The sequence below is a fragment of the Phascolarctos cinereus genome, unplaced genomic scaffold, assembly GCF_003287225.1.
Source record: "Phascolarctos cinereus isolate Bilbo 61053 unplaced genomic scaffold, phaCin_HiC Scaffold_1;HRSCAF=81, whole genome shotgun sequence".
In the NCBI taxonomy this organism is placed as follows: Eukaryota; Metazoa; Chordata; class Mammalia; order Diprotodontia; family Phascolarctidae; genus Phascolarctos; species Phascolarctos cinereus.
This window is the reverse complement of record NW_027555514.1, coordinates 34,209,831-34,235,818: the sequence shown is the minus strand read 5'-3', so window position 1 is coordinate 34,235,818 and position 25,988 is coordinate 34,209,831. Positions and strand designations below refer to the sequence as shown.

At 36.7% G+C, this 25,988-nt stretch overlaps 1 protein-coding gene across 1 annotated transcript in view; it reads left to right on the top strand.

Moving 5' to 3' along the window:
* Window positions 1-25,988, top strand: part of KCNH8 (potassium voltage-gated channel subfamily H member 8) — a 388,604-nt gene that overhangs the window by 284,312 nt on the left and 78,304 nt on the right. The window contains exons 8-10 of the mRNA XM_020987205.2: window positions 6,113-6,313; window positions 13,415-13,614; window positions 14,758-15,007. Of these exons, the coding sequence (XP_020842864.1) occupies window positions 6,113-6,313; window positions 13,415-13,614; window positions 14,758-15,007 (651 nt within the window). The remainder of the gene's footprint in view (window positions 1-6,112; window positions 6,314-13,414; window positions 13,615-14,757; window positions 15,008-25,988) is intronic.

Here is a 25,988-nt window from a genome sequence, read left to right as displayed (position 1 = left end):
TCTTCCTGTGTACCCTTTGTCCACATCCTCCTTATTAATCCCCCAGGGAGAATCTGCCCCACATGCTGGAGGTCTTCCTCTGGGGCTTTTTTAATATTTCATGGCTACCAGTGATGCATTCAGGCAGCCCATCTGTTATCCTTCGTGGGCTCTACCAGACAGACCCATCTCCTTTTCCAAGCATCCATTTCCTTAATAATGGCTCTTCTTCTACTTCTCTCACCCAAGTCTTTTTTGGCATGGTGCTAAAGCCTACTTATGCTTACCAGGTGTCTTTTCATTGTCCTTTGGGTCACTTGCAATTGTGACTCTTCTGGGTACTCCATGATTAGAAGCCATATGATAATACCAGAATATTGGTTTAGAGAGCTGGCCTTTATAAGAATAGCATTATTTTATTTCTTATTATCCTCACTAATGTTTGGGCCATTCTATTTATTGTCAAAAGTAAGTCTATTCCAATGAATGAATCTGTCTTGATCATAATCATTATTTACTGTTTCTCTCATTTCCTAATCATGTCTTGAATTGTTTTCAATGCAGCGGAACCCACATTGAGTTGTATGTAAAACTTTCTCAACATGTCCATCAGGAGGGAATTTGAGCAAGGGCAGAATGTTCTAGGATGTGATTTCTTTTAGAAACAAGAATTTCCATGGCATTAAGGGAGAGAGGGGACAAATTCCAAATTGGTGAAATTGTGTCCTTTGGCACAGTATGGCAATATGTTGTCATGGTACAGCAGAACATGTGTTCTCATTGTTGAAAGGCTGTACCGTGCAGGGAAAATAAAGTTTTGTTTAGCTGACAGAGTCAATAGCAGACTTTGTGGGTGTAACATACTTTCTGTGTCACCAGGGCTTTTTTTTCATGATCGTTACAATTTCTGCTCTTCTGACTGTAACACAACTAGCAACCTTCTCGTATTAAAAATAAGTCCTGCAGGTGCTTCTACCACATGTTAGTTAAAATAGATTGCGAGAAAGAAAGACAGATCAATAAAATCTAGACTATAGATCAAAACCTAGAAGGGACCTCAGAGCCCATTCACTCAAACTCTCATTTTACAGATGAAGAAATTGCAGCCCAGGTAGGTTTAGTGATTTGCCCAAATTCACAAGTAGTAAGCATCAGAGGAAGAATTTGAACCTAGACTTTCTGACATCAGGGCCAATGCACTTTCAACTATATTATCCTGCCTTCCCTCCCTCATCCATTGGATCTAATGTGCTATACATACTTTCCTTCACACCTGAGTATCCTACTATGGCCTCAGCTCATACACACACACATGTATGCAAATGTATGGGTAATTAAGCCTTAAAGAGAAACAATCTGGGTCTCCTAATATAAAGTTTATGTTTCCAAGAATACTGTCTGGGATGTCCTTGGATTTGGTTTCAGTTCAGTATGACCACATTCCACTTGATCTATGCTAAAATCAACATTTTAGAAATGTTTTTCTTGTTTTTATAATTATATATCCTACGTTACATATGTATGTATATAGATGTACATATAGATTATAGTATGTTATGTTATAATATATTGCATTTTGTTGTTGTTGTTCAACTGTGTGTGACTCTTTGTGACCCCTTTTGGGGAGTTCTTGGTGAAGGTATTGAAATGGTTTGCAATTTCCTTCTCCAGCTCATTTTATAGGTGAGGAAACTGAGGCAAACAGGGTTAAGTGTTTTGCCCAGGGTCACACAACTCGTAAGTAGGTGAGGCCAGATTTGAGCTCAGGAAGATGAGTCTTCCTTACTCCAGGCCTGGCACTCTATCCATTGTGCTATCTAATGCCTTCATGGTATTACTTACTTTAAGTAGGGGAATATGATCAGAGAAATGCAGAATTATCTGGCCAGAAGTTGGGGGTCTGTGGGATTGGTGAGTTATAGAAATAGAGCATCTAAGAAACAGAGTGTGCCACAGATAGTATTGAGTCTAATCTCTATCTGAAGCAAGGATCCCCTCTGAGAGCAAGAAGCAGAATAGACCCCAAGACCGTTAGGATATGGAAATCACTTCTGCCCAATGCAGCTCACTCCATGTTGGGACAGCTTAGGCATCAGGGAGTTTTTTCTTACTTAAAACATGAATTTGTCTCTCTGCAACTTCCCTCCCATTGTTCCTGCTTTTGTCTTGCGTAGTCAGTCAGTCTGCCTAGAGTAGTCAGTCTAAAGTATTTCGTAAGCACATAATAAAGGGGAAAAAGGCTAACCCTTCTTTACACTTGACAGTCTCTGAAATATTTGAAGACCTAAAATATCTCCTCATCCAAAATCTTTTCTTTTGGGGGCAAACATCCCAATTTCCTTCCACTGATCCTTGTTGCCATGGTTTCTGCTCCCCTCAATATTCACTCATCATCCTGGACACGGTAAAACTCACGAGAGTCCTTCTTGGCACTCACGTGTGGCATGGCTAACACTGTATCTTTTTGTAGACACCGAGGAAACCTGAGGTTGAGGTTATTCCTTAAGTCCATGAAAAAAGCTATTTGAGCTCAGTTCAAGGTGCAGGAAATTAATGCAGTTAGTTCCAGTTTTTGATTCAAGTACTTGATTATCTTCTTGGGCTGAGAAGCAAGCATTTGTTTTGCCCCTCAGTGCAGCAAAAGAAGATGAGAATTAGGTCAAGCAAAGTCACATCTTTCAGCCACTTCAGCCTCACTGCAATTAACAGAGTGAACCAATTTGGAAAATCACCATCCCCTCTCATCTATCCAGCAGAAGTTGAGTTGTTGTGACATCCTCTACCAGGTCACAATGATTCATGTACCTTTTTAAAAAATCAACTGTTTAGTGTAACACTGCTTGGTGCACTTCTCAAAATGGCAAGCAATTGCCTTAGCAAATCAGACTGAATACAAGGCTTTCCCCAGAGGGTGGACATAAAGTCAGGACTTATCTTTCACTGCCCATTCTGGTCTTCTGTTTCATGGATTCTGCCACACGTCTGCCTAGAGTCAATATAGAATCATTTGCCACATCAACGTTATCTCCTTTAAATCATAAGTTCATAAGAGCAGGCATAACAGCTGGTCAAATTACATTATCAGCAGCCAGGATAGTTCCTTTATACGTCGGCTACCACGCATATATAGGATTAGAACGCTGAGGAAAGGGGATCGTCTCTCTTCAGACATTCTTTAATAAGTTGAATAAGTGGAGATATGAGAGTATAGAGGTCAGAACACTAGCTGTATTTAAGTGTAAGGGATTTTTTTTAAGTTTTAAGAGTGTTTAAGTTTGTTTTTTTCTGTGAACTTTGGATTCAATCAAAGGGCCACACTTGAGGGCCTAGAGGGCCACATGTGGCCTCTAGGCTACAGGTTCCCCACCTCTGGTTAAGGGTTGTCTACATACAGGCCGTTCACAGGTGCAGTGGATAGAGCGAAGGGCCTGGAGTGAGGAACAGCAGCGTTCAAATTTGGCCTCAGACATTTCTTAGCTGTGTGACCCTGAGCCAGTCCCAACCACCATTTGCCTCGTTTATAAAAAGGAGATAATAACAGCACCTCCCACCCAGGGTTGTTATGAAAATCATATGAGATAAAAAGTACAAAGCACTTAGAATGGTGTCTGCTACATAGCTAGCACCGTATAAATGTTAACTATTAGCATTATTTCTATTACCTGTGATACATATATTGACCACTTGAAAAAAATGCAGCTTGTAGTGGGATTTATACATAATCATAATATTTGTTTGGTATCTTTACAGCTCCATAAGCAGCATGTGTGCTGACAGATCCTTTGGTATTCTGAGTACAGGGGATGGATTTTCATAGAATGCTATTTAAGAAGCTATCACAGAAATTCCCCAAAGACAGAGACTGCCATATTTCTGTACCGGGCAGATGTTTCTGATTTTTCCTGTTTTTTATGATTGCAAATGCTCATCAACAGGAGGTTTTTGTCACTTTTTTTCTGTTAGTTTGGTTTGATTTGGAAATGGATGCGTGATTTCACTGATCTAGGGAACTTTGCATGAGGAAACTGTCATTAACAATTTGGGGCATTACTTGCTCTGAAACTTAGTGTCTTAGAGTGTTGCCGGGATACTGGGAGGCTAAATGACTTACCCAAAGTCACACACAATAGATATCACAGATAAGACTTAAATGCAGTTCTTCTTGACTGTGCTGCCAATTCTTTAAACCCCACACCATACATACTGTGTCTCTCATTTTTATTTTTGTTGTTGTTGCTTTGATTTTTTTTCAATTTGCAAAAATCTGCTTTCCCTCCCTTCCACCACCACCCCCAAGTTAAAAAAAAAAGAAACCAAAGCCCCTGTTACAAACATTCATAGTCAAGGAAAATAAATTTCTGCATTGTCCATATAAATACAATTAATGCTTTGTTGTATACTCTTCCTTACCTGCTCTATCAGGAGATGGGTAACATGTCTCATCACGAATCCTTGAGAATCATGGTGGATCCTTATGCTGATCAGAGTTCCTAAGTCTTTCGAAGTTATCTATCTAATATTGTTATCAATTTATAAATTTTTCTCCTAGTTCTGCTTACTTCACTCTATATCTTTTCACACACGTTTTCTCATATTTCATGAAACCATCCCCTTCATCATTTTTGCCACATCATAGTGTTCTATCATATTTATATTGCCATTACTTGTTCAGCCATGCATGAATTGATGGGCGTTCCTTCAGTTTCCAATTCTTTGACATTGAATAATAATAATAATAATAATAATAATAATAATAATAATAATAATAATGATATGATGATGATAAATCATTTTCTAAATCCTTACTTTGAATTTGTTTTGCCTAGGATTACTCTTTCCTTTAATCTACCCTTCCCCCATGTTTGCCCTTCTCCTTTCTCACCTTTCCTTCCTGTCTGCTTGTTGAGTGAAATACACATTTGTACCCAACTCTATGTGTGTGTATTCTTCCCTCCACTGACTAATTCAGCTGAGAGTAAGGTTAAAATGTTGGCCACTCGTCCCACCCCTTCCACTTTGTTTGTGTAAACTTCTACTTGTAGACCTTTCTAATCCGATGTAATTGCCCCTAACCTTCCTCTCCCTCCCTCTCCCCAGTACATTCTTCTCTCTTTTCATTCTCTTTTCAAGATCATTAAGATAGAACAGAACCAAGCCTTCTATATAAGTAGACTCCCTCTATGATCTCTGATGATGATGGTAGCATCAGAAGTGTCATATATATCATCTCCCCATATTAGAATATAAACAATTTATCCTTATCCAGTCCATTATGATTGTTTATCATATTTACCATTTTATGTTCATCTTGAATTCTGTTTTCCTTGATCCATTTTCCACACAGCTATTTTCACTACGAAATACTTTATCTTTTCTTCCACTTTTTCAGTATTTTGACTTTGTTTTAGCATTTCTTATGTCATGGAGCCATTAGTTTATATTCAATCCATTCTACTTTTCAGGGCTTTTGGGCTTGAGCAAAGATTTTGTACCTCTTATGCCAAGCTAATAGGTTAAATTGTTCCTTTGTATAAAAATCTATCCTCTTAATAACAATAGTCTTCCAATGGTGCTATATGGCTACAAATCATATGGCAACCACAGTCTTCCAAAATTCTAAATTTCATGAGAATGGAAAGATACTGGCTGGTGGGGCTACTCTCCAATTAGCAAGCCTTATTCTTTCTCTTATGCAAAGATGATGGAAGTCAACATGGTGCAGTAGAAAGTAAACTGGAGTTAGATTTAAAGATCCTTAGTTTGAATCCAAGCTTTGAGAGACCTTGGACAAGTCACTTAACCTCTCAATGCTTAGATTTCAACTGGGAGACAAAGATAATAATAGTGCCTACCTCTCAAGGTTGTTTTGAGGATCAAATGATGTAAATGTAAAATGCCTCAAAACCTAAAAGTAATATCTAAATAATAATCATTATTGTTGTTAATAGTTTTATTTTCTTCATCATCATCATTTTTATTATTATTGTTATTGCTATTAATGTTGTTGTTATTTTAGCCATTATACCATGCTGATATTTCAAGAAACCTACAAAATAAGTAAATAATGATATTAGCCTGACCAACAGGGTATTCATTTCCCCATTTTAAATTTTCTCCCTTCTTTCCCCTGTAGGTTGGCTTCATGAGCTGGGAAAACGTCTGGAATCTCCATACTATGGTGGCAATAACACCTTAGGAGGCCCATCTATCCGAAGTGCCTACATTGCAGCCCTGTATTTCACCCTCAGCAGCCTCACCAGTGTTGGGTTTGGGAATGTCTCCGCCAACACAGATGCAGAAAAGATCTTTTCCATCTGCACAATGCTAATTGGCGGTAAGTAGACAGTTTTCCTTTTTCCCAGATAGCAGAAATGAGCTCCTCTCCAAACCATTCTTCTTTTATCCTTTGTGTTGTGAACTGCAACACAAGAAACAACAAACATTGGTTGGAATTATTTTCAATGATGAAAATTCATCTTTTTCTAGTGATCTTTTTTCTTTTTTTTTATTACATGGTATTTATGCTAATACCCACTAATGAGGTCAGGGAATTCCATCTGGATGAAAACTTTATCTATAATAGCCTATTAGGAAACAATTAGCAACTGGTTCATTTTCTGTATACAGGTGCAGCCACAGCTTCCCAAATATAACTGTTGTGGTTATGAGTAATGGGAATTCTGGGTCTAAATTTGAAGTTTTCTGTATCTCCAATTATCTTTCATTCTTGCAATCAAGTCAATGCTGCAAAGTCTTATTAATCTATAATGTGCAAGAGTAAAAGACTGCAATGGGTCAGCTAGAGAGGAACATAAAAAGAAAAAATAAGGTATGAGAACTTCCATAATTAAATAATAGGAAACAAATCTTCCTACCTTACATTGTCAGTCTCATAGCTTGTAGAAGTCTTGAACGTGTCGTTCGAATAGGTAATAGCCTTTTAGCTCAGTTATATTTGAAAGAGTTGGATGGCCAGAAAGTACAGCTAGGTCCCTGTTAGTGAGAATAACAAATCCTGTGACGTAATTACATGTATTTGAATTCACACCATTTGAAGTTGTAATATATAAAATGCGGTAATTAGTCCAGTCCAATGGAAATATTGGAACAATGCGATCACTTCAGAGATTCATTTTTATACTAACTTGAAACTAGCTATATAAACTTTTCTAGAGTTTTTAAGGGTCTTAGGGATCATTTGTTCAATCTATACTGCATTATGATTTCCTTACGGGTGATAGTCTAAATGCTCTAATATTCCAAAGTATCTATGATCTTATGATCTCCTTCACGTGAGATATCCTCCAATGGTGCAGACTATAAGTAATTCATGCTTATCATCCTATTAGGCTTTAGCCCATCCTCTCCTCTAAGTTTCCCACAGGGAGTCCACCCAATGTGCAAAAGGTTGGGGACCACCATAGAAATGGCTTTCTACCATTGTCTCTTATTCTTGCCATATTCCTGGCTCATTTTCTTTTTCAAAGAGACATTTCTTTGGTAACATCTTTGATTCCACTTCCCCTTTATAATTAGCATTTATATGTTTTTTAATCATTGCCTAAGGAAAGACCTAGGAAGGTCTTGTATGAAGGTGATCGGTTGTGAAATTTCAAGAATTGACCAATATTTGTTAAGCACCTACTCTGAGTAAAGTTCTATTGCTAAACTGAGTGGGGGAGAAAAACGCAGCTACTATTCTTGGAAAGCATTTATGAGTTAGATGGGGACATAAAACATTTACAAATAAACAATAGTTTCAATACCAGGTATTGTATAAGTGTTAAGTGAATCAGATATTCAGAAAAGGAAGAGACCACTGGAACTGGCATGGTCAGGGAAGGCTGACTTCATGAAGATAAAAAATTTCTAGAATAGAAATTGGGTTGTGCCCTACGGGACGATACTGAAGTAGTGAAATGGGGTGCAGTGGTGTTAGGTTACTCTCCTTTCTTAGAAAAAAAAAGTAACAACAGCTTAAGGGATTGCAAAGAAGCCAAGGCTTAGCTAAAGCATTTAGAGTAGGAAGAAATCTTACAATCTTTCATGTCTTAGAGAAGGAAACTGAGGCCCAGAAAAATCAAGTGACTTGCTCAAGATCACAGTAGCAGAGCTGGGATTTGAACCCAGGTCCTCTGATTCCAAATTCATAAATAATTCTGCTTCTGCTTTGTAGACTTCATGCATGGAACAGTCACTTTAGCTAATAACTGTTTTTTGAAATCATGAAACCAATGCTAAAAGGATAGCCACTTCAAGAGTAAATACGACCTATAGCCTTTAAGTACTTTGTACATATTTCTTCACTTTCTGATAGAAAGTTTGAGAAATGCTCAGGTTCTCAGGACTTAAGCCTACTAAATTAGAATTTGCAATATCTGTCAGGTATGCTGGTCTGCTCTCCATTGATTTTCTTATTCTGTGCAGTCAATGACTCATATTTTCCTAGTGCATAAACCATTCTCTGCAAGCACAGTAGTTTGAGAAACAATGTTAATTCTTTCAAGCTATGATATCATTTGGAAAATTTTTCTGCATGATAAAAATGTATATCTGAATTAAGTGATGATTAAATAACCTGATAATTATAGTAGGAAGCCTTCTCAGTTTCCCTGACTGCTCTCTCTCTCTCTCTCATCTTTTTACCTATCTATCCATCTACCTATCTACCTACCTAGCTCTCTCTAGCTCCCTCTGTGTGTGACTCTCTTTCCCTTTGATTATTTTGTGTTTACTTATCTATCCATGTGGTTGTATGCCATCAGTAAAATATAAGCTCGTTGAGAACAGGGACTGTTCTTTGTCTTTATATTCCCACCTCTTAGCACAGTGCCTGGCATATAGCAAAGACATATTAAATGTTTGTTGAATTGAATTAAATGTTATTTAATCATCATCTACCTCATTAAAATTGTGTTTAGCTTAATTTTCCTGATAAAATGGAAACAGTATTATAACCTTCAGGCTAACCTAGTATGGTTTAGGAAATCATTGTTTCCATATGGCAAATGACCAATGAAGATTCCTAAAACATGGGAAAATGTGGGATGCATTTATTGTTGTGTAAAAGAAATAGCATTGAACCAGGCATTAATGGACCTGGGTTTCAGTCCTGCTTCTATGTTCTTGGGCGTGCCCGGTGGAATGTTGGACTGGATCACCTCTACATTTCTGTCTGGATCTATGTTCAGAAACTGCAAAGTAAAATAAAAACTAGATTATTTAGTCACTGTGGCATAAACCAGTGTGCATAGCTCTTATTTTGTCCTTGACAAACAAAGGTAGAATGAACATTCCTGCTTCCCTTCAAGGCTCACTTCAAGCATCAACTTCTACATAAAGCCTTTCCTGACTCAGCCAACCCCTCCAAATGCTGGTGCTCTTTGTCCCCTGGTCATTTACCGTGTGTTTATTATAAATTTATTTCCTGCATACTTACACATATGGACGTGTTACCTACTTCAACAGAATATAAACTGCCTGAGGACAGGGGCACTTTCAGTGTTGTCTTTCTATCCTATTCCCCTTGCACCATCCCTGATGCATAGCAAGCACTTAATAAATGCTTGTTAACTAGTTAGGAGGGCATCTAGGTGGTGGAGTGGCTAGAGCATTGGGCCTGTAATCAGGTGGACCTGGGTTCAAATCCAGCCTCAGCCACTTACTAGCTGTGAGACTCTGAGCAAGTCACTTAGCCCTGTGTGCCTCAGTTTCCTCATCTGTAAACTTTGCCATTATCTTTGCCAAGAAAACCCCAAATGGGGTCACAAAGAGTCAGACACCACTGAAATGACTGAACAACTGTTAGAACATTCCTATAGTTCTATTTTCCCCAAGCTGATATAGATTCTGTAACCCACATACCCAAGTGTTACAACTTAAACACAAAGTCCTCCCTTTCTGTGGCTCATGGCCCAGCATAGCTAGGGAGGGAGGTAAGGATGGTTCCAGGACGTTTTGTTCCTGTCCTCCCTGGCAAAATGGCTTTAGGCTATGAAAGTGGAGGCTGAAAGGAAAGGACAGCCCCAAGACAGAAGCAGCAAGGACCTGGATTTCCTGAAAACAGAAAATAGGAATAATTTTGCCTCACAGGAGAATGGCATTGCAGGATAATACCAGTAATAATAATAATAACTAGCATTTATAGGGCAGCTAGGTGGCTCAGAGGACAGAGAACTATGCCTAGAGTCAGGAAGACCTGAATTCAAATATTTACATACTTACGAGCTGTATAATCCTGGGCAAGTCATTTAATCCTGTTTGCCTCAGTTTCCTCATCTATAAAATGAGCTAGAGAAGGAACTGGCAAACCACTTCAGAATCTTTGCCAGGCAAACCATTCAGAACCTTTGCCAAGTAAACCCCAAGTGGGGTCCCAAAGATTCAGACATGACTGAAAAAAAATTGGCACTTTCAAGGTTGTGAAGTTCTCTACCTGGAAAAGCACTATAGTGCTATATGATTGGAAAAGTACTAGATTTGGAGTCATGAGATCTAGGTTCAAATCCTGACTCAGATACTTACTACCTATGTGACATAATGCAAATCTTTTCTGAGCCTCATTTTTCCTATAAAATAAGGGAATTAAATTAAATCAGAAGTTCTTTACTTTTTCTGTATCATAGGCCCTTTTGACAATACACTGAAACTCATGGACCCCTTTACAGAAAAATTTTTATTGCATAAAGTAAAATCTATAAGATCACAGGGTAACTAAGTATATTGAAATAGTTATCAGAACTTTTTTTTTTTACTTTCCCAAACCCCAGGTTAAGAACCTCTGGACTAGATGACCTCAAAAATCTCTTCTCACCCTAAATTCTTAATTCTATTATTTCACTTGAACCTCACAACAACCCTATGAGGAAGAACCTACAGGTATTATTATCTTTTTTTTACAGGAGGCTCAGAGAGGTTAAGGGAGTATTTTAGAGTGAGCTAGTTAGTAGAAATGGTAGGTAAGATTTTAATCCAATTCTTCTTGCCTCCAAGTCTAGCCCCCTATTCACTTAGCCCCTGAAAGAAGAAACCTTCCATGGTCAATAAAAATAGCACTGGGTCGGAATTCCAGGTCTGCTATATGTTACTCATATGATCTTGGATAAGTCACTTAACTTTGGTAGGTCATCTATAAAATTAAGGAGTTGGAATAGATGACTTCTGAGGTCCCTTCCATCTCTGAAGCCATGATGCTATGAAATGCGCAGAACCACCTATCTGTCTTTGTGATCTGTTCATCTTCTCAAGTGGTTGAGAAGTTATAGTCTGATAATAAATTATAAGGCAATAATTTGAAAACTTATCTGGAAGCCAAGGTACACTTCTTAGGATGCCATTTTAAAGCAGGTAGAATGCCCCTTTGGGAATAAATAGAGGGGAAATAGAGGCCTTCCCAACTGACCAGGAGTTAGACATTCTCAAGCCAAACTTTGAAATGTAGTTTGAGTGATTCAGGATGACAGTTATATTCTATTTTTTCTTCTGATATAAAACTTACAACCTGGGACTAAGAGACCACAATAGCTTTAGAAAATAAGAAACTATGGAAGCCAGTGGATTAAAAAAAATTACTGGCTAAATCCCAGTTCTTTCCCTGTGTTGGAAATGAGACAGTGAAATTATGGTGATTCAAATAAAGAATAGTCCTTTCCCAACACCCTTCACGAATGCTACAATGAATCCAGTAATTCATTTTATTGATAATGTACAATTATGACGCTAAATGATCTGAACATATTACCTCTCTTATTTTAAGTGCTTTATGCACATTATAATTAAGCAAGCAGAGTTAAAAATCATCCACATAATTAAGGAAAGCAAAGTTAAAATAATCGAATCGGATTGTTCTCAGCAGTCAGTTTAATCTCCATGAAAGGACTATTACATATTTTTAAAGATGGCAGTGCTTCCAAACATTTAGCTTATGAGGATATTAAGGGATCTGGTAACTGGGATTTAATTTCATCGACTTGTAACAGAATCGTTTATTACTCCACTGACAAATGAAGTTCTTCAGTTCTCAGACAACATTTTGGAGCATAAGAATTTGTACGTGAGTGAAGCCAGAATTTTATACAAAGACTACAGAAATTTAAGGAAAATTGTTGGGCTTATAATTATGCAGTATGGAAACTTTTTAAAGTTTTATTGATTTGTTTCATTTTTAGGCACACAGATTTCAGCAACCACCAGTGAATTTGAAAGTGTTTAATATGACACTTTTTTCCCCCTGTGGGCTATTCCTTACCATTGTGGTAGCTATAGTAGAGTATGGTTCAAATCAATCAGATGAATGTCTATGATAGCCCTGTGTATATCAGTAAAGATTTATCCATCTGATCAGGAAGCAGGGAAGAATTGTAGTACTTTGGGGAGCACTGGCTATTGAGTCTGAGGGCCTGAGTTCAGATTCCACCTTTGATGAGATGTTGGGCAAGTTACTTCATCTATGTAAAGAGGGGCTTGAGTTTGATCATTTCAGAGGACTTTTCCTGTTCTATTTCAGAGCCTCATTGCCATTTGTATAATAAAAGGTTATAAAACAATACTCTCTGTTTTCTGGATTTTGTTTCAACAGTTATCTAGATGCTTGGTACCTGTATCTTCACAATAATGTTGTTCATAATAGATTATTGAGATTTAATATGACTTATTCATCTGAAACCATGTTCATTTCCACTGTTATCAACTTTCTGAGTACCCAGACTTTCACTATAGCATTACTCATAATAAAAAGGGTTAAGTGTAACTATACTGAGTATTTATAAAGTACTTAAAGGTTTGTGAAAAGCTTTACAAGTATAGCATCATTTTATTCTCATAACAGCCCTGTGAGAGATAAATGCAGTTATTATTCCCATTTTGCAGGTAGGCCAGTTGAAGCATAATGTGGTTAAATGACTTGCCCAGGGTCACAAAGCTAGTAAATATCTGAGGACAGATTTGAACTTAGTTCTTCCAGACTCAAAGTCCAGTGCTTTATTCATTGTACCACTTAGCTGCCTCATGTAAGGCTCATGTGTCCTAGATCATATCTGAGAAAGGGCTAATGAAGATAAATAGCACAGTCCATCTACATAGCCCTCTGATGTTAATAAATTGCTTTTCTCATAATCCTATTGGTAGACAGTGCAAGACATCTTATTAATTCCCTTTCACAGATAAAGGAAACTGGGGATGAAAGTGGCTATTAAGGTACCCACAGTCAGGCAGCTAATAAGTGGCAGAGTCAAGACACAAACCAAGGTCCCCTGTCCCCAACTTGGATGGTCTTTCTGTGACATCACGCTGCTTTCTTATGAAACCTATAGAGGTCTCTGTTCTTAAATGGCCTCACTTGTATGGTATACCCACACAACACAGGCCCCAAAGATGACAGCATAACAAGGCTAACAGATAAGCATCTTGTTATGTGTACCTTTGCTTCCCCCCCCAGCACTGATGCATGCTTTGGTCTTTGGGAACGTAACTGCAATCATACAGCGAATGTACTCCAGATGGTCTCTCTACCACACAAGGACAAAGGATCTGAAGGACTTCATCCGTGTCCATCACCTGCCGCAGCAGCTAAAGCAGAGGATGCTGGAATATTTCCAAACAACTTGGTCGGTCAATAATGGGATTGATTCCAATGAGGTAACAAGCACCTTCCATCCATTTACCCTTTTAGACACAAGCCATATTTCCCATTTGTTTTTCAAACTGGAGGGCACTAAAGATAAAGATCAACTCCCACAACAATACAGGATTCAGAAGGAAAAGGGCACAAATATGAAGGCAGTGTTTATTTTAGAATCCTTCAGAAGCAGATAAAGCCCATTATATCTCCTTACACTGCCATCAGTTCCTATTTAGATTGTATCAAAGCCCTATGTCTGACTTGGCCGTTGGCCTAAATTGACCAAACAATCTAATTCAATAGCCAGTTGGACTTAGATTTTTCAGTACTCAATTGTTTGAATTAACCTAGTCAACCCATTGTTATAGCATTCTGAAGACAACAAATTCCTCCTGCGCAGCTCCAAAGGCCAACTCTTCCAGAAGTGCCTCACAGGTCAACTTAAAACTCTGCAATAATAGCTAACATTCAAGATATGCTTAAAGTTTTGCAAAGGTGTTTATGTGTGTTATCTTATATATATATATATATATATATATATATCCTCACAATAGTGATATAATTTAGGTGCTACCATTAATCCTATTTTACAGATGAGGAAACTGAGACTGAGGGAGGTTAAATGACTTGTCCAGAGTAACAGAACTAGTGAGTATATGAGACAGGATTTGAATTCCTATCTTCATTACTCCAACTCTAATACTCTCTCCATTTCACCGCCTAGCTGTTTCTAATCTTCCAGGCAACTTCCAAAGACTAGACAATAATGAATGTTCTTTTGTCCATGTGAGAGGATCCCTCGATGAGGTACACAGGGACCAGAGTTCAAGGCAAAGAACAGAGACACACTCCATTTTCAGTCTGTGGTGAAAGCCTGGAATCTGGTCTACTCCCTTTTATCTATCTTGGCAACAAATAATTAGTTCTTTCTTTAGTTGTTTTTAAGTGAGAGGAGAATAATAATAATAATAATAATAGTAACAGATACTCAAAGAATATTCATTCAGGCCATATAATAGACATAAGTACTACATAACCTCAGCAAAATGAGACTTAGATTGATTCTAATTTACCCATAAACATATAACTAATAAGTGACAGTACCCACCAAGCTGCCCTCCCAGCAGCTTGGTCTCCTCCTATGTGTCTTTTTTCAACAGCTTTTAAAAGATTTTCCTGATGAGTTGCGCTCAGACATCACCATGCACTTGAACAAGGAGATTCTGCAGCTGTCCCTCTTTGAGTGCGCCAGCCGGGGCTGCCTCAGGTCGCTGTCTCTCCACATCAAAACCTCCTTCTGTGCTCCCGGGGAGTATCTCCTGCGGCAGGGCGATGCCTTGCAGGCCATCTACTTTGTGTGCTCAGGTTCTATGGAAGTACTCAAAGACAGCATGGTGCTGGCCATACTAGGTATGTCTGTGTGAAAATAGGAGAAAGCTCGTTCTCAGCAATGGCATGAGAGCCAAAAGTGTAAATATCTGATTTAAACACATGGAAACTCGGTCATTCGAAAAGCATTTATTAGGTGTAGTTATTAGGTGTTTCATATTTTCATGAGTCAGGCCCTGTGCTAAGCACCAGGGACACAAAGAAAGGCAAAATAATAGGCACTGATATATAAATAACCAAGTATGTACAAGATATTTACCAAATAGAGAGAATGTATCCTCAGAGAGAAAGACACTAACATTTGGGGGGAACTGGGAAAAGCCTCCTGAAAAATGTGAGTTTTGAGCTGCATCTTAAAGGAAGCCAAGAATTCTAAGAGATAGAAGTAAAGAAAAATATTTCATGCAAGGGAAATAGCCATTACAAAGACAAAAAGATGAGAGAGTGAGTGTCACAGTCAATAAACAGCAGGCAGGGAAATAGTCACTGGATTGCAAAGTGCATGGAAGAAGTCAAATATAAGAAGGAACCAGCTTGTGAAGAGCGTCAGATGTAGACAAAGGACTGGAGTTTATTACGTGGGGGTAACACGGGCACACCTACACTTTAGGAAAAGCGCTTGGGTAGCTGATTGGAAGACTGATTGGAATGGAAAGACGCTAGAGTCAAGGGATACAATGACAAGACTATTGAATAGTCCAGATGAAAGGTGAGGAAGGCCTGAATGGTGACAGCAATGTGAGTGGAGAGGAGGCGTTGGATGCTAAAGTTTTGTGAAGACAGAAACAATAAGACTTGACAGATTGGATGTATGGATTAAAGGAGAGTGATGAGGCAAGGATCACATTGTACTTGTAAGCCAAATTAGCTCATACGTGTATAATGCTGGAAGGTTTGCAGAGCCTGTATTTCATTTGATCCTCATGACAACACTCTGGAGAAGATGCTATTATTAGCTCTGTTTTGCAGATAAGAAAATTGAGGCTGAAAGAGACAAAACAACTTGTCCAGGGCCACACAGCTAGTGAGTGACTGAAGCAGAATTGGGGCTCAGGATGTCTTGACTCTAGTCTCTATTCCGAAACTCAGAGATCACCACATGGACTCTCATGAACTCTTCAGAGTTTTCTTAGTTGTCCTTGCAGAGAGAAGCAAATTGTACCTTATTGCTATCATTCAATATCAACGATCTAGGATCCAATGATTGCTTTCAAAGTGTTATTTCACGTAGGCATAGATATACATGTATATGTATGCATGTATATATAAGCATGTGTACACATATTTACACACATATGTATATGCATGTATGTATAGACATCCATATAAATGCGTGTGTGCATGTGTTGATGTTTATGTATACAGCCATGCATACATGTGTGTCCATTGTATATATGTGTGTACATACAAAGGTCTTAGTACAGTTTTTCATAACTTAAACCTAAGCACTAAGACTTTTAGTAAAAGCTGTATAGGAAAACAGATAATTTATGTTTATATATATTATATAATATGCATACATAATGAACATGTACAATATATGTATAGACACACACATACATATATCTGTAAATATCTACTTTGCGTAAGAATGTATATATGCATGTGTAGAGCATAATATGATATAACATAATCACATCATAACAGACATGACTTAGTCAATAATAAACTGATAGGATAATAATAAATAGTTAGGAAGACCTAAGTGTAAGTTTCACATAGACAAATACTAATTGGGTGACCCTGGGCAAGTCACTTACCGTCTCAGCTCCCTAGGTCACTCTTTAAGTATATAAGTTGTGGAGAAGTTGTCAACTTCTATAGGGAAAGAAAGTTTCCTCATCTTGCAGTTACCTATGCCAGTCCCAAGCTATGATACAGCATAATATAATATAAAATAAAATATAATTAATGTAACATAAATCAAGTTCAACCTTGTCTAGCCCCTACTAATCTGTTTTTCAATCTTAACTATGGCAGTTAATCAGAGGATCACCTCTATCAATTATTTATATCTGCAAAATATACACATAGATATATAGTATGTATATAAGTATATATACATACATATGTATATACACATACATACCTATATATATATACACATACATACATATATATACACATACATACATATATACACACACACACACACACACACACACACACATATATATATATATATATATATATATATATATATGAGCAAGCTTAGCCATTTTCCCAGAGATCTTGCATTGTATGTAAATACAGTTAGTACTATATATCATATGTGAGAAAAGGATGACTGTCAATTCTATAAACTTCTACTCATCCCCATCATGGTCAATTCCAATAAATTTGCATGTGTGAAGTCAGGTTCAAAAAAGAGTAAAAACAAATCCTTGAATACTTAAAAGGATTCATGTGCTCCTTCCTATGGGCATTGGCTTTATCGGAGTGTATTGCCAACTGTCCTTTCTTTCCAATTCTTTGTGATTCTCCTCAACATTTTCCCTCAAATCTTCCAGAGAGATGTCAATATACTGGACACCAGTTCAATATATAGGCTTTTGATATGTGACTGACTTACCTACTTTCTGGTAATATGTCTTGGATGACGTTCATCTTTAACAACCACACACATATACACACATTCTCAATTTTCCAGTTCAGACTAATATAGAAAAAGAGGTAACTAGCCATGAGAATTAACACTAGTTCGCCTATTTGCTGTTTTGTTTTGTTTTAATTTTTGTGGGGTGTAGGAGAGGCCTAATGAGAATTAAGAAACAACTTAAATGAGAAATTTAATGTATTCTAACTACTTAAAAGGTTAGGTTCAAGCCCCACCTCTGACACACACACTTACTTGATTCTGAGTGAGTCTTTCAATCTTTCAGTGTCCCAGGCAGATCTTTAAGATTATAAATCACAAAACAGATATAAATCTGGAGGAAAGAGTTTACTAACTAATAGTTCCCTATACTGATGAATTCATAGGTTCAGTATCCCATTCTCCCCAAACACACACACACACACACACACACACACACACACAACACAAACACCTCCTTGCGCTTTATCATAGGTATCAAGAGATTCATAGGTAAATTCTACACACAATTTATTCCATTTTGACAACCTCAAAGGTCACCTCTTCTAAGACATCTTTTCTTTTGCATTAAAGGGTAGCACTATAATCTATAAATGCTAAAATGGGAAAGAAACTTGTACCTGATATATTCTCAGTGTTTACTATAAGCAATCAGGAATTTGTATCTTCAAAGCTTGTTGATGAGGGCTGGGGAAGAAGAAAGTAATGTTCTGTTTAAAGGTGAGGGGACCAATATAAAGTATATAGGCAAAATAAAATATTGGAAAACAAGAAGTTTGGAAAAGCATTTGCAAATCTCAGATTAATGATTCTGAGGATCCCAAGGACCTTTGGGGGGGGGGAACTGCTAATGTATTTCAATATATCAATTTTATAATATGTTATTTCAACAATTAAATCACATGATGCAATGAAACCTCTTTGTCATGCTAATACGAGGAGACAGAGCTAACAGCAAGCTCTCACTGTGTCTGGAAAAGCAGTCATCATCCTAGGTCCCAATTGACAGATGGATGCAAAAAGACACATCACCAAAACGGGATAGTGAAGAAGGCAAACGGACCTACCTCACTCTTTGCTTTCTTTTTATTGATCTACATCTTTATCACAGTCGTAGAGTTTGATTTGAAGCTTAGATATAGTTTTCTCATTTTCCTCAAAAGAAGACACTTCTAGCAGATCTTGTAGGTAGTGAGTCAGGATTAGAACACTATCCTTTCCTTTCCTAAGTTCAATCAAATTAAATTTATTCTTTTTATAATAGCTTCTGATGCCATCCTAGTGGACTCTAGCATCACTAAAGCAGGATCATCAGCCACCATAGCTAGCTAAGGATACAGAGAAATAGATTTTGATGTTGTGTTACAAATTTTTCCTTATTTATGGTTGTGAAAATGATAACCTATATTGTTTTAACTTTTATGATACAGCTCTTTATATAAAAATAGCCTATCTTTTGGAATTTATTGTGGTATATGTTATGAGATTCTGATCTTCATGCATTTCGCACCAGATTGCTTTCTAGTTTGCCCAGAAGTTCTTGTAAAATGGAGTCCTTTCACCAATTGCTATACAAATGTAGGTTCATCGAGTGATTCATTACTATGGACATTTCCTTATAAGTCTTGCTATGCTACACACACACACACACACACACACACACACACACACAATAATTAGTAGCTATCACTTCTTTTTCTTGAGACAATCTCCTCCCAGTCCTATTCTCCAAGTTTAATCATCCTTCCCTTCCCTAGGACATTGCTTATTTTAATCTTCTTATTCTACTGTATATGTGTGTGTACATGCATATGTGTATATGCACACATGTGTGTATATATAGATACACATATGCACATGTGTATGTATACTTGCATATATGCACAAAGATATTTGTGTATACACTTGCTTCTATTCCTTGTCAGTCTGGTTAAGACTGCTTTATAGGCTCCCTTTTGTCCTTACTGTTGAGCACCTCATAAGACTCACTACATTTAAACATGTCAATCATGCTTCCTTTTATTTGCCATTCTCTCTCCAGCTGCCTTGCTGGCCAGAGAACTTGTCCTAGAGGACATAACTCTTTCAATGTTTAAACTTCTGCCCTAGGGTCACTGCCCTGTCACTGCCCTAATTGGTGCATGCCTCACATGGACCATTTTGTTTAAACTGGCTTCAGCCATACTTCCTTTTCCTTCCATGCCATTGTTTTTGCCAGCTGTCTTATGGCTACATGTATACCCTCCTCCCACAATTTCCTTCCTGCTTTCTAGTTCTGGAGCCAAAATCTTATCAATACTGTCTCTGCTACTGTAAAGGATGCGCCCATTTACTCTTCAGGTATCTGTTCACCATCCCTATAACTTTTCACCACAAAATAAGCTTTTTTAGCCACCACTCTTCAATGTATGTTGTTTTCCCCTGTTATAATAAAAACTCCTTAAGGTCAGGAGTTAGCTTCACCTTTATATTTGTATCCCTGGCATTTATGACAATCCTTAGAACATAATGAAAGTTTAATAATTCTTTGTTGTTGCTATTTACCCATTCATAAGGACTCTCTTCTCCCTACTCTGACTTCTGGGTTTGAATGAAATAATCAGTCCTTTCTTCTCCCTGTCCTTTCTTTCACTGAAGGGGTTGAGGAGGGAATATTTATATTCAATACTTAAACTCAGAGCTTGTATCTCTTTGTTTCTTTAAGAACTCTTTGACAGGGTCGGATTCCCACTCAAAACAAAATGATTGTATTAGATAGTCTCTAAGTGTACTTCTAGCTCTAATTGATGATCTTATGTTCTTTTCAAGATAATCAAATTAATTTACCATTATTGAGTTATTTGTATGATATATTTGTATTTCAAAGGCTCTAGGGAATTGTTCACAGACATCATTTCTATGAAAGTCACTTTTCCCATAGAGTTATGTTCAATATTACAGAATAAATTATTCTTTGCATAAGAAATTTAAGTTAACTTTATTCATATCCTCATCTAGCTCTTGTCTAGCCTTAGTAATCCTCAATACATCCCACTGAAGTTATTTGGAACACCATCTTTCTGTGCCTAGCTGTGGACAAAATCTTCTCATTGACAAGAGAATTCTGGAGATTGGCAAGCACATTTAGTAGTGAGTTAAACCCAGCGTTCCTCCCTGGTGGCATGCCATAATTTCTGTTCAACTGTATTTTAGCCTCTCACTCCAAAACATTGAGAAATTTTTCATTTATGATTTCCTAAAATGTTAAATAAAGACTTTTTGTTCATTTTGTTTTTTCTAGGAGAATATGGTTCTCAGATTATCTCTTTGATACATTTTTCCAGTAATTTTTTTTGTTGTTGTAGAGATAAATTCCTCCAACTTCGCTTTTTTGATTTTGCTTGAATAAATTCTTATATCACTGAATCTTGGACTTCCATGTACTCTGTTCTTTTTTGAAATTATCCACTGATTTGCTAAGTTTTCTCAGGCTCTATTCTAAGCCTTTGATTCTCTTCCAAACCTTTCCATGTAAGCTCTAATTTCATTCTTTTTCTCTTCCTTCAATTATTTTATTGGGATTTCCAATGACTCTTTGGGTTATTGTATCCACTCTATTCTCTTACATGAAGAATTCTAGCTCAGCAGTATTATATCCCATAGTATTTGTTCAATATATTAGGAACTTTTCTTTAGGCTTACTTACTTCTTCAAGTTCTCCAATAATTTCAAGTGAAAATTTCCTTGAAGGAATTTCTTTCCTCTCCTCTCTTTTATATTTTCTTGATCTATTCATTCGCTACATTTTTAATTATTTTGAGATAAATTTACACATAACCCACATTCAACCAGGACTTCATGCTAGAAGTCATCAGCAATTTGACAACTAGCAGAGACAAATATAATACTTCTTACACATTTAGTTTAAAAAAAATTAATGGGCAGGCATGATGGCACATTCCTGTAATCCCACCTACCATTGAAGCTGAAGCTAGACACTCTCTTGAGGTCAGAAGTTCTGAGCTAAAGTGGATTCAGTGGGCCCATGAATAGTTCCTGCCCTTCCAGCCTGCGCAAGATAGGGAGACCTAGTCTTCAAACAACAATAACAATGACATTTATACAAATATAAAATAAGAGATACTTCGATTAATATTTCAGTTTGTGTCAGTCATTGTATATAAACTAAATATGAGCTGGCATTATGATATGGCTTCTAAAAAGACCATATGGCCTTAGCTTCGTTAATAGAATTTTCATCTTCAGGTCAGGTGAGAATATTAGTCATACTATATGTGAAGGATCTTAAGAAGAATATTGGCAAACTGGAGTGCATCCAGAGGAAAGCAATCAGCACAGTAGCATCCTCCTTGGAACTACTGGTTAGTCCCTTCGACTAAAAAGTGGGTGGTTCTAACTTATAAGGATTTTTTTTTGGGGGGGGAAATAATTCATTACTGCCTCAAGAAAAGCATACTTGTTTCAAGTTTTTAAAGAATAGTAATCTGGAAAAGGTAGTACATTTATTCTCTTTTTAGTGTCAATGAGTAGAAGTTATCAAGAGGCAGATTTTGGCTTAATATTAGGAGAAAAATTAATGTCAATTAGAACTTTATCACAAATCAATGTTTTCATACAGAAAACAGGGAAGCCCTGCTTCCCTGAACCAATCTTCAGTCACTAAAAGCATTTAAGTTTTCTAATATGAATCATCTAATACCAAAGTTTGATAGTCACTATAAGTTTCCCAAAGGTCATTCTATTCATTAGCTTTCTCTCTATCATTAATTTTCTGATGTTAACTAAGGTTTTACTTATCTCTGAATGCTTTCTCCAATTATGTTATGTCTCAAGTTTTCTCTAATATGCGTTCTTTTCTATAAAATAAGATCTGATCTTTCTTTAAAAGGTGTCTCATATCATCATGTATATGAGGTTTTTGGTTTTTCCTTCAGGATTCCTGCTGGGAATTTCACAGAACTAATGATTGCATTCAGAAAGAATTCAGACTATGAAATTTTAAGTTTTCATTCATTATGGTTGACTATATCAAAATGCATATATAATTCTTTTCTAGCTTATGCACATGTTAGTTAAAATAACCTAAGAACTCATTAGAAAATTAAGATTGGGGAGAGAAAAGAGCTATGCACGTGTGTTCCAGCCTAAAAAAGAATAATGAACACTTGTGGCAGTCATTAAGGAAACGTCATCACAGGGATGATATGATCTCTTGATTTATAATGTTCACAGCAAGTCCATAAGTCAATTAATTTTCTAAGAAGTAGTTTGCTCATCAGTGAAATATGGAGGAGGTTTTATCAAAGGTGACTTTTTAGGTTATTTTCAGAGTAAATGGCATAAAATTTTGCAAAGAACTTTGTGTGCCTCTTTCAATAGTACATTTAAAAGTACAGTGAAGTACATTTTTGTCTAGACCTGTGATTTCATTGTTTTGAGAAAGATCCTGTGTAGAAGCCTTCCACTGATACAGTTGCATAAATCTCTCATAAAATTAGTGAAAGGCTAAATGACTTGCCACCAGTATGTGTCAGGGCCAAGACTTGAGCTCAGGTTTTCTTGACTCCAAGGCCCTTCGTCTATCCACTAACAGCCTTGTCTTTTAATAAGGTCTTAATAGTTTGCCTTTTCTGGTATTTAGTCACTGATATGATTGGATATTAGTCACCCTGTTTTAATGCCATTCTGATACTAATCACAAATGAGTCAAATGAGATAGTATTTGTAAAGCTCTTAACATAGTGTCTAACACATAACAGGCCCTACATAAATAGCTATCATCATCAACATCAACATCATCAGTGTGTTACCATCAAGCTATACTTTGCATTTGCAAAGCTGCCCACTTCCTCTGGGCACCCAATTAACAATTTGTGTAAAAAGCTGTGAAATAGACAATGCTAAAAGATGAGTGATGTTAATAAGGATGTTAATAATGAATAAGCAAGCTTTTCATAGGAATGGTTAGCTGAGCCAAAAATCATAGCATGATCTACTAAATTCTGTTTTGTTTATCAAAAATAGAGCTTTTAAAAACTTCAGCATAACTATTAATCACTATACTTTTAAAAGATAAAATTAGAGCAAGGGTTAAAAAATATGAAAACTAGATACCATTTAATGCAGTTTCTCACCTAAACTTCCTTAATCATTACTTAGTCCAAGACTCTTTTCACTGGATTGAAATAGAATATGTACATACATGCAAAATGTAGACTATTTTTACTTTAAAATATATATATTCCAAAACCTTTCTGGGATATTCCCAAAGGTCAGCTAGCCCTTTGGAACTTCCCTATAGCTTAGTGTCAGAATCTGGTATGGACATCTTTGTTTCTAGTCTTCAAACTCTCTCTTTAACTCCATACTTAGTGCTTATTGATGGAAAAGCCATCCATCGATCTCTTTCTAATTTCCAAACTCATATTCCCCTGTTTCTCTCCACCATGACAAAGCAGAGAAGATAAGTATTATGGGCATGCCATTTGTCTGCACGTCAGGAAAACAAATCCCTTGTTTATCTTTTTTATATTAGGAGATTTTCCTCTACCTGACCACCTCTCCTAAGCTTAGCTCTATGATCTTTGAAGCTAAGGCCCCTACTGACTCCATAATTCTACTAAGGACCAAGGTTTATTTTTATATTTCAAGTAATGGTTCCATTTTTTTTCTTTAATACTACTGCGTGTTATGAAACCTAACTTTTATTGAGACAGTGAATCCTTCCTTTTGCATAACATTTTTTAAAAAACAACTTTTAAGCAACATACCTGCCTTTAATTTCATTATAAACTTAAAAAGCCATCAACAAAACAATCTTCCTAAAAATATAAAGAAAAATTTAAGTCCTAGACTTTATAGTTTGTTCATATCTTCTTGTCCTTTTGTAATAAAGAGCATGATTTTTCAATAGGCATTGTGCAACACTAAATTTGACTAACTAGAAAAGTATCAGAATGAAATACAAAAAGATCATTCACAACAGAACATAATACAATGCAATTTTGTAGGCTTCCTCATAAATGCTATCTTTTGTGGCACATGATTTACTGGATTTTCCACTTGTTAAATATATCTGCTGCTTTCTGCGGAAAGATTTAATAAAGTGCCACAAGATTTTGTTTCTGAGTTCCTGCACTACATTCTGATTTTCAATGCTTTTAGAAATTTCTACACATTGGCTTCTCTCACTGACAATTGTTTTCATTTAACATTTGTACACAGATTTTATGAATGCTCTATATATTTGAATCACTATTTTCTACTGTCTGGCACAGAGTGGGAACTTAACAAAATGATTGTTGATTGTTTGATTAATTTCATGGCTTCAAGACTTTGCAATCCAGAAAATACTATACAGTTTCTCCCTGTTCAGAATACTCTTATTTGATGAATATTTGACTTTTGAATGTTTGACTGATTTGTTTTACACTGCTGTCATTTCCCAAAACCACCCATTCCCCATAGAAGCCTCTCTTCTTACAAGGAAGGGCAGTTAAACACAACAAACCAACAGATTTTGTGTCCAACCACATCTGCCTGATTCCATATCTTCCTGCTAAAAGATAACTGTGGGAATTTTTCTCTGTTTTTGATATCCTTGGGGTAACCTCCCAGTGCAGGTAGCCAGTAAGTAGTGCCATAGATAAAGCACTAAACTTGGAGGCAGGGAAACCTGAGTTCAAATCCTGCATCAGACATCCTTACTAGCTATATGGCCCTGGACAAGTCACTTTACCTGTTTGTACCTCAATTTTTCTCCTCTGGAAAATGAGGAGATTGTACTTAATGAACTTTAAGATTCCCTCCAGTTCTAAATCTATGATTCTATAGACACAAAGATACAAATAATTTAGCCTCTTTTATGGCTTAATTCCAAATTGTTTCCATAAGAGTTGGACAAATTCACAATTCCAACAATAATGTATTCATATCACTGTGTGCTCAAAGCCCCTCCAACACTATTACCATCTTTCATCATCATCACTGTGGCTTTGCTTTACATTTTTCTTATTATGGGTGATTAGGAACATTTTTCCCCAAAAATAACAATCAACATATGGTTATTGACTTGCTTTTATTTTTCTTCAGAAGACCATTTGTTTATATCTTTTAGCCATTTATTTATCACATAAAGTATCTGACTTTATCTTTAGGTAGGTAGCTATGCCATTTTTCAGAAATAAAAGCAAACATAGGTCTGATTTTCTTAAATATACTCTTTCATGTGATTTATGGGGATAGGGATTAGGCCTGTAATTTCACTGGTAGAGGAAAATTCCCTCTTGAGAAAATTCCCTCTACCAAAGTAGGTAAGTACCTTTTCTGCAACTTGTAGTCTTAGAGTGTCACCTGGGGATATCAAGTAGTTAAGCGACTCCCCCAAGGTCATACAGCCAGGAGTAT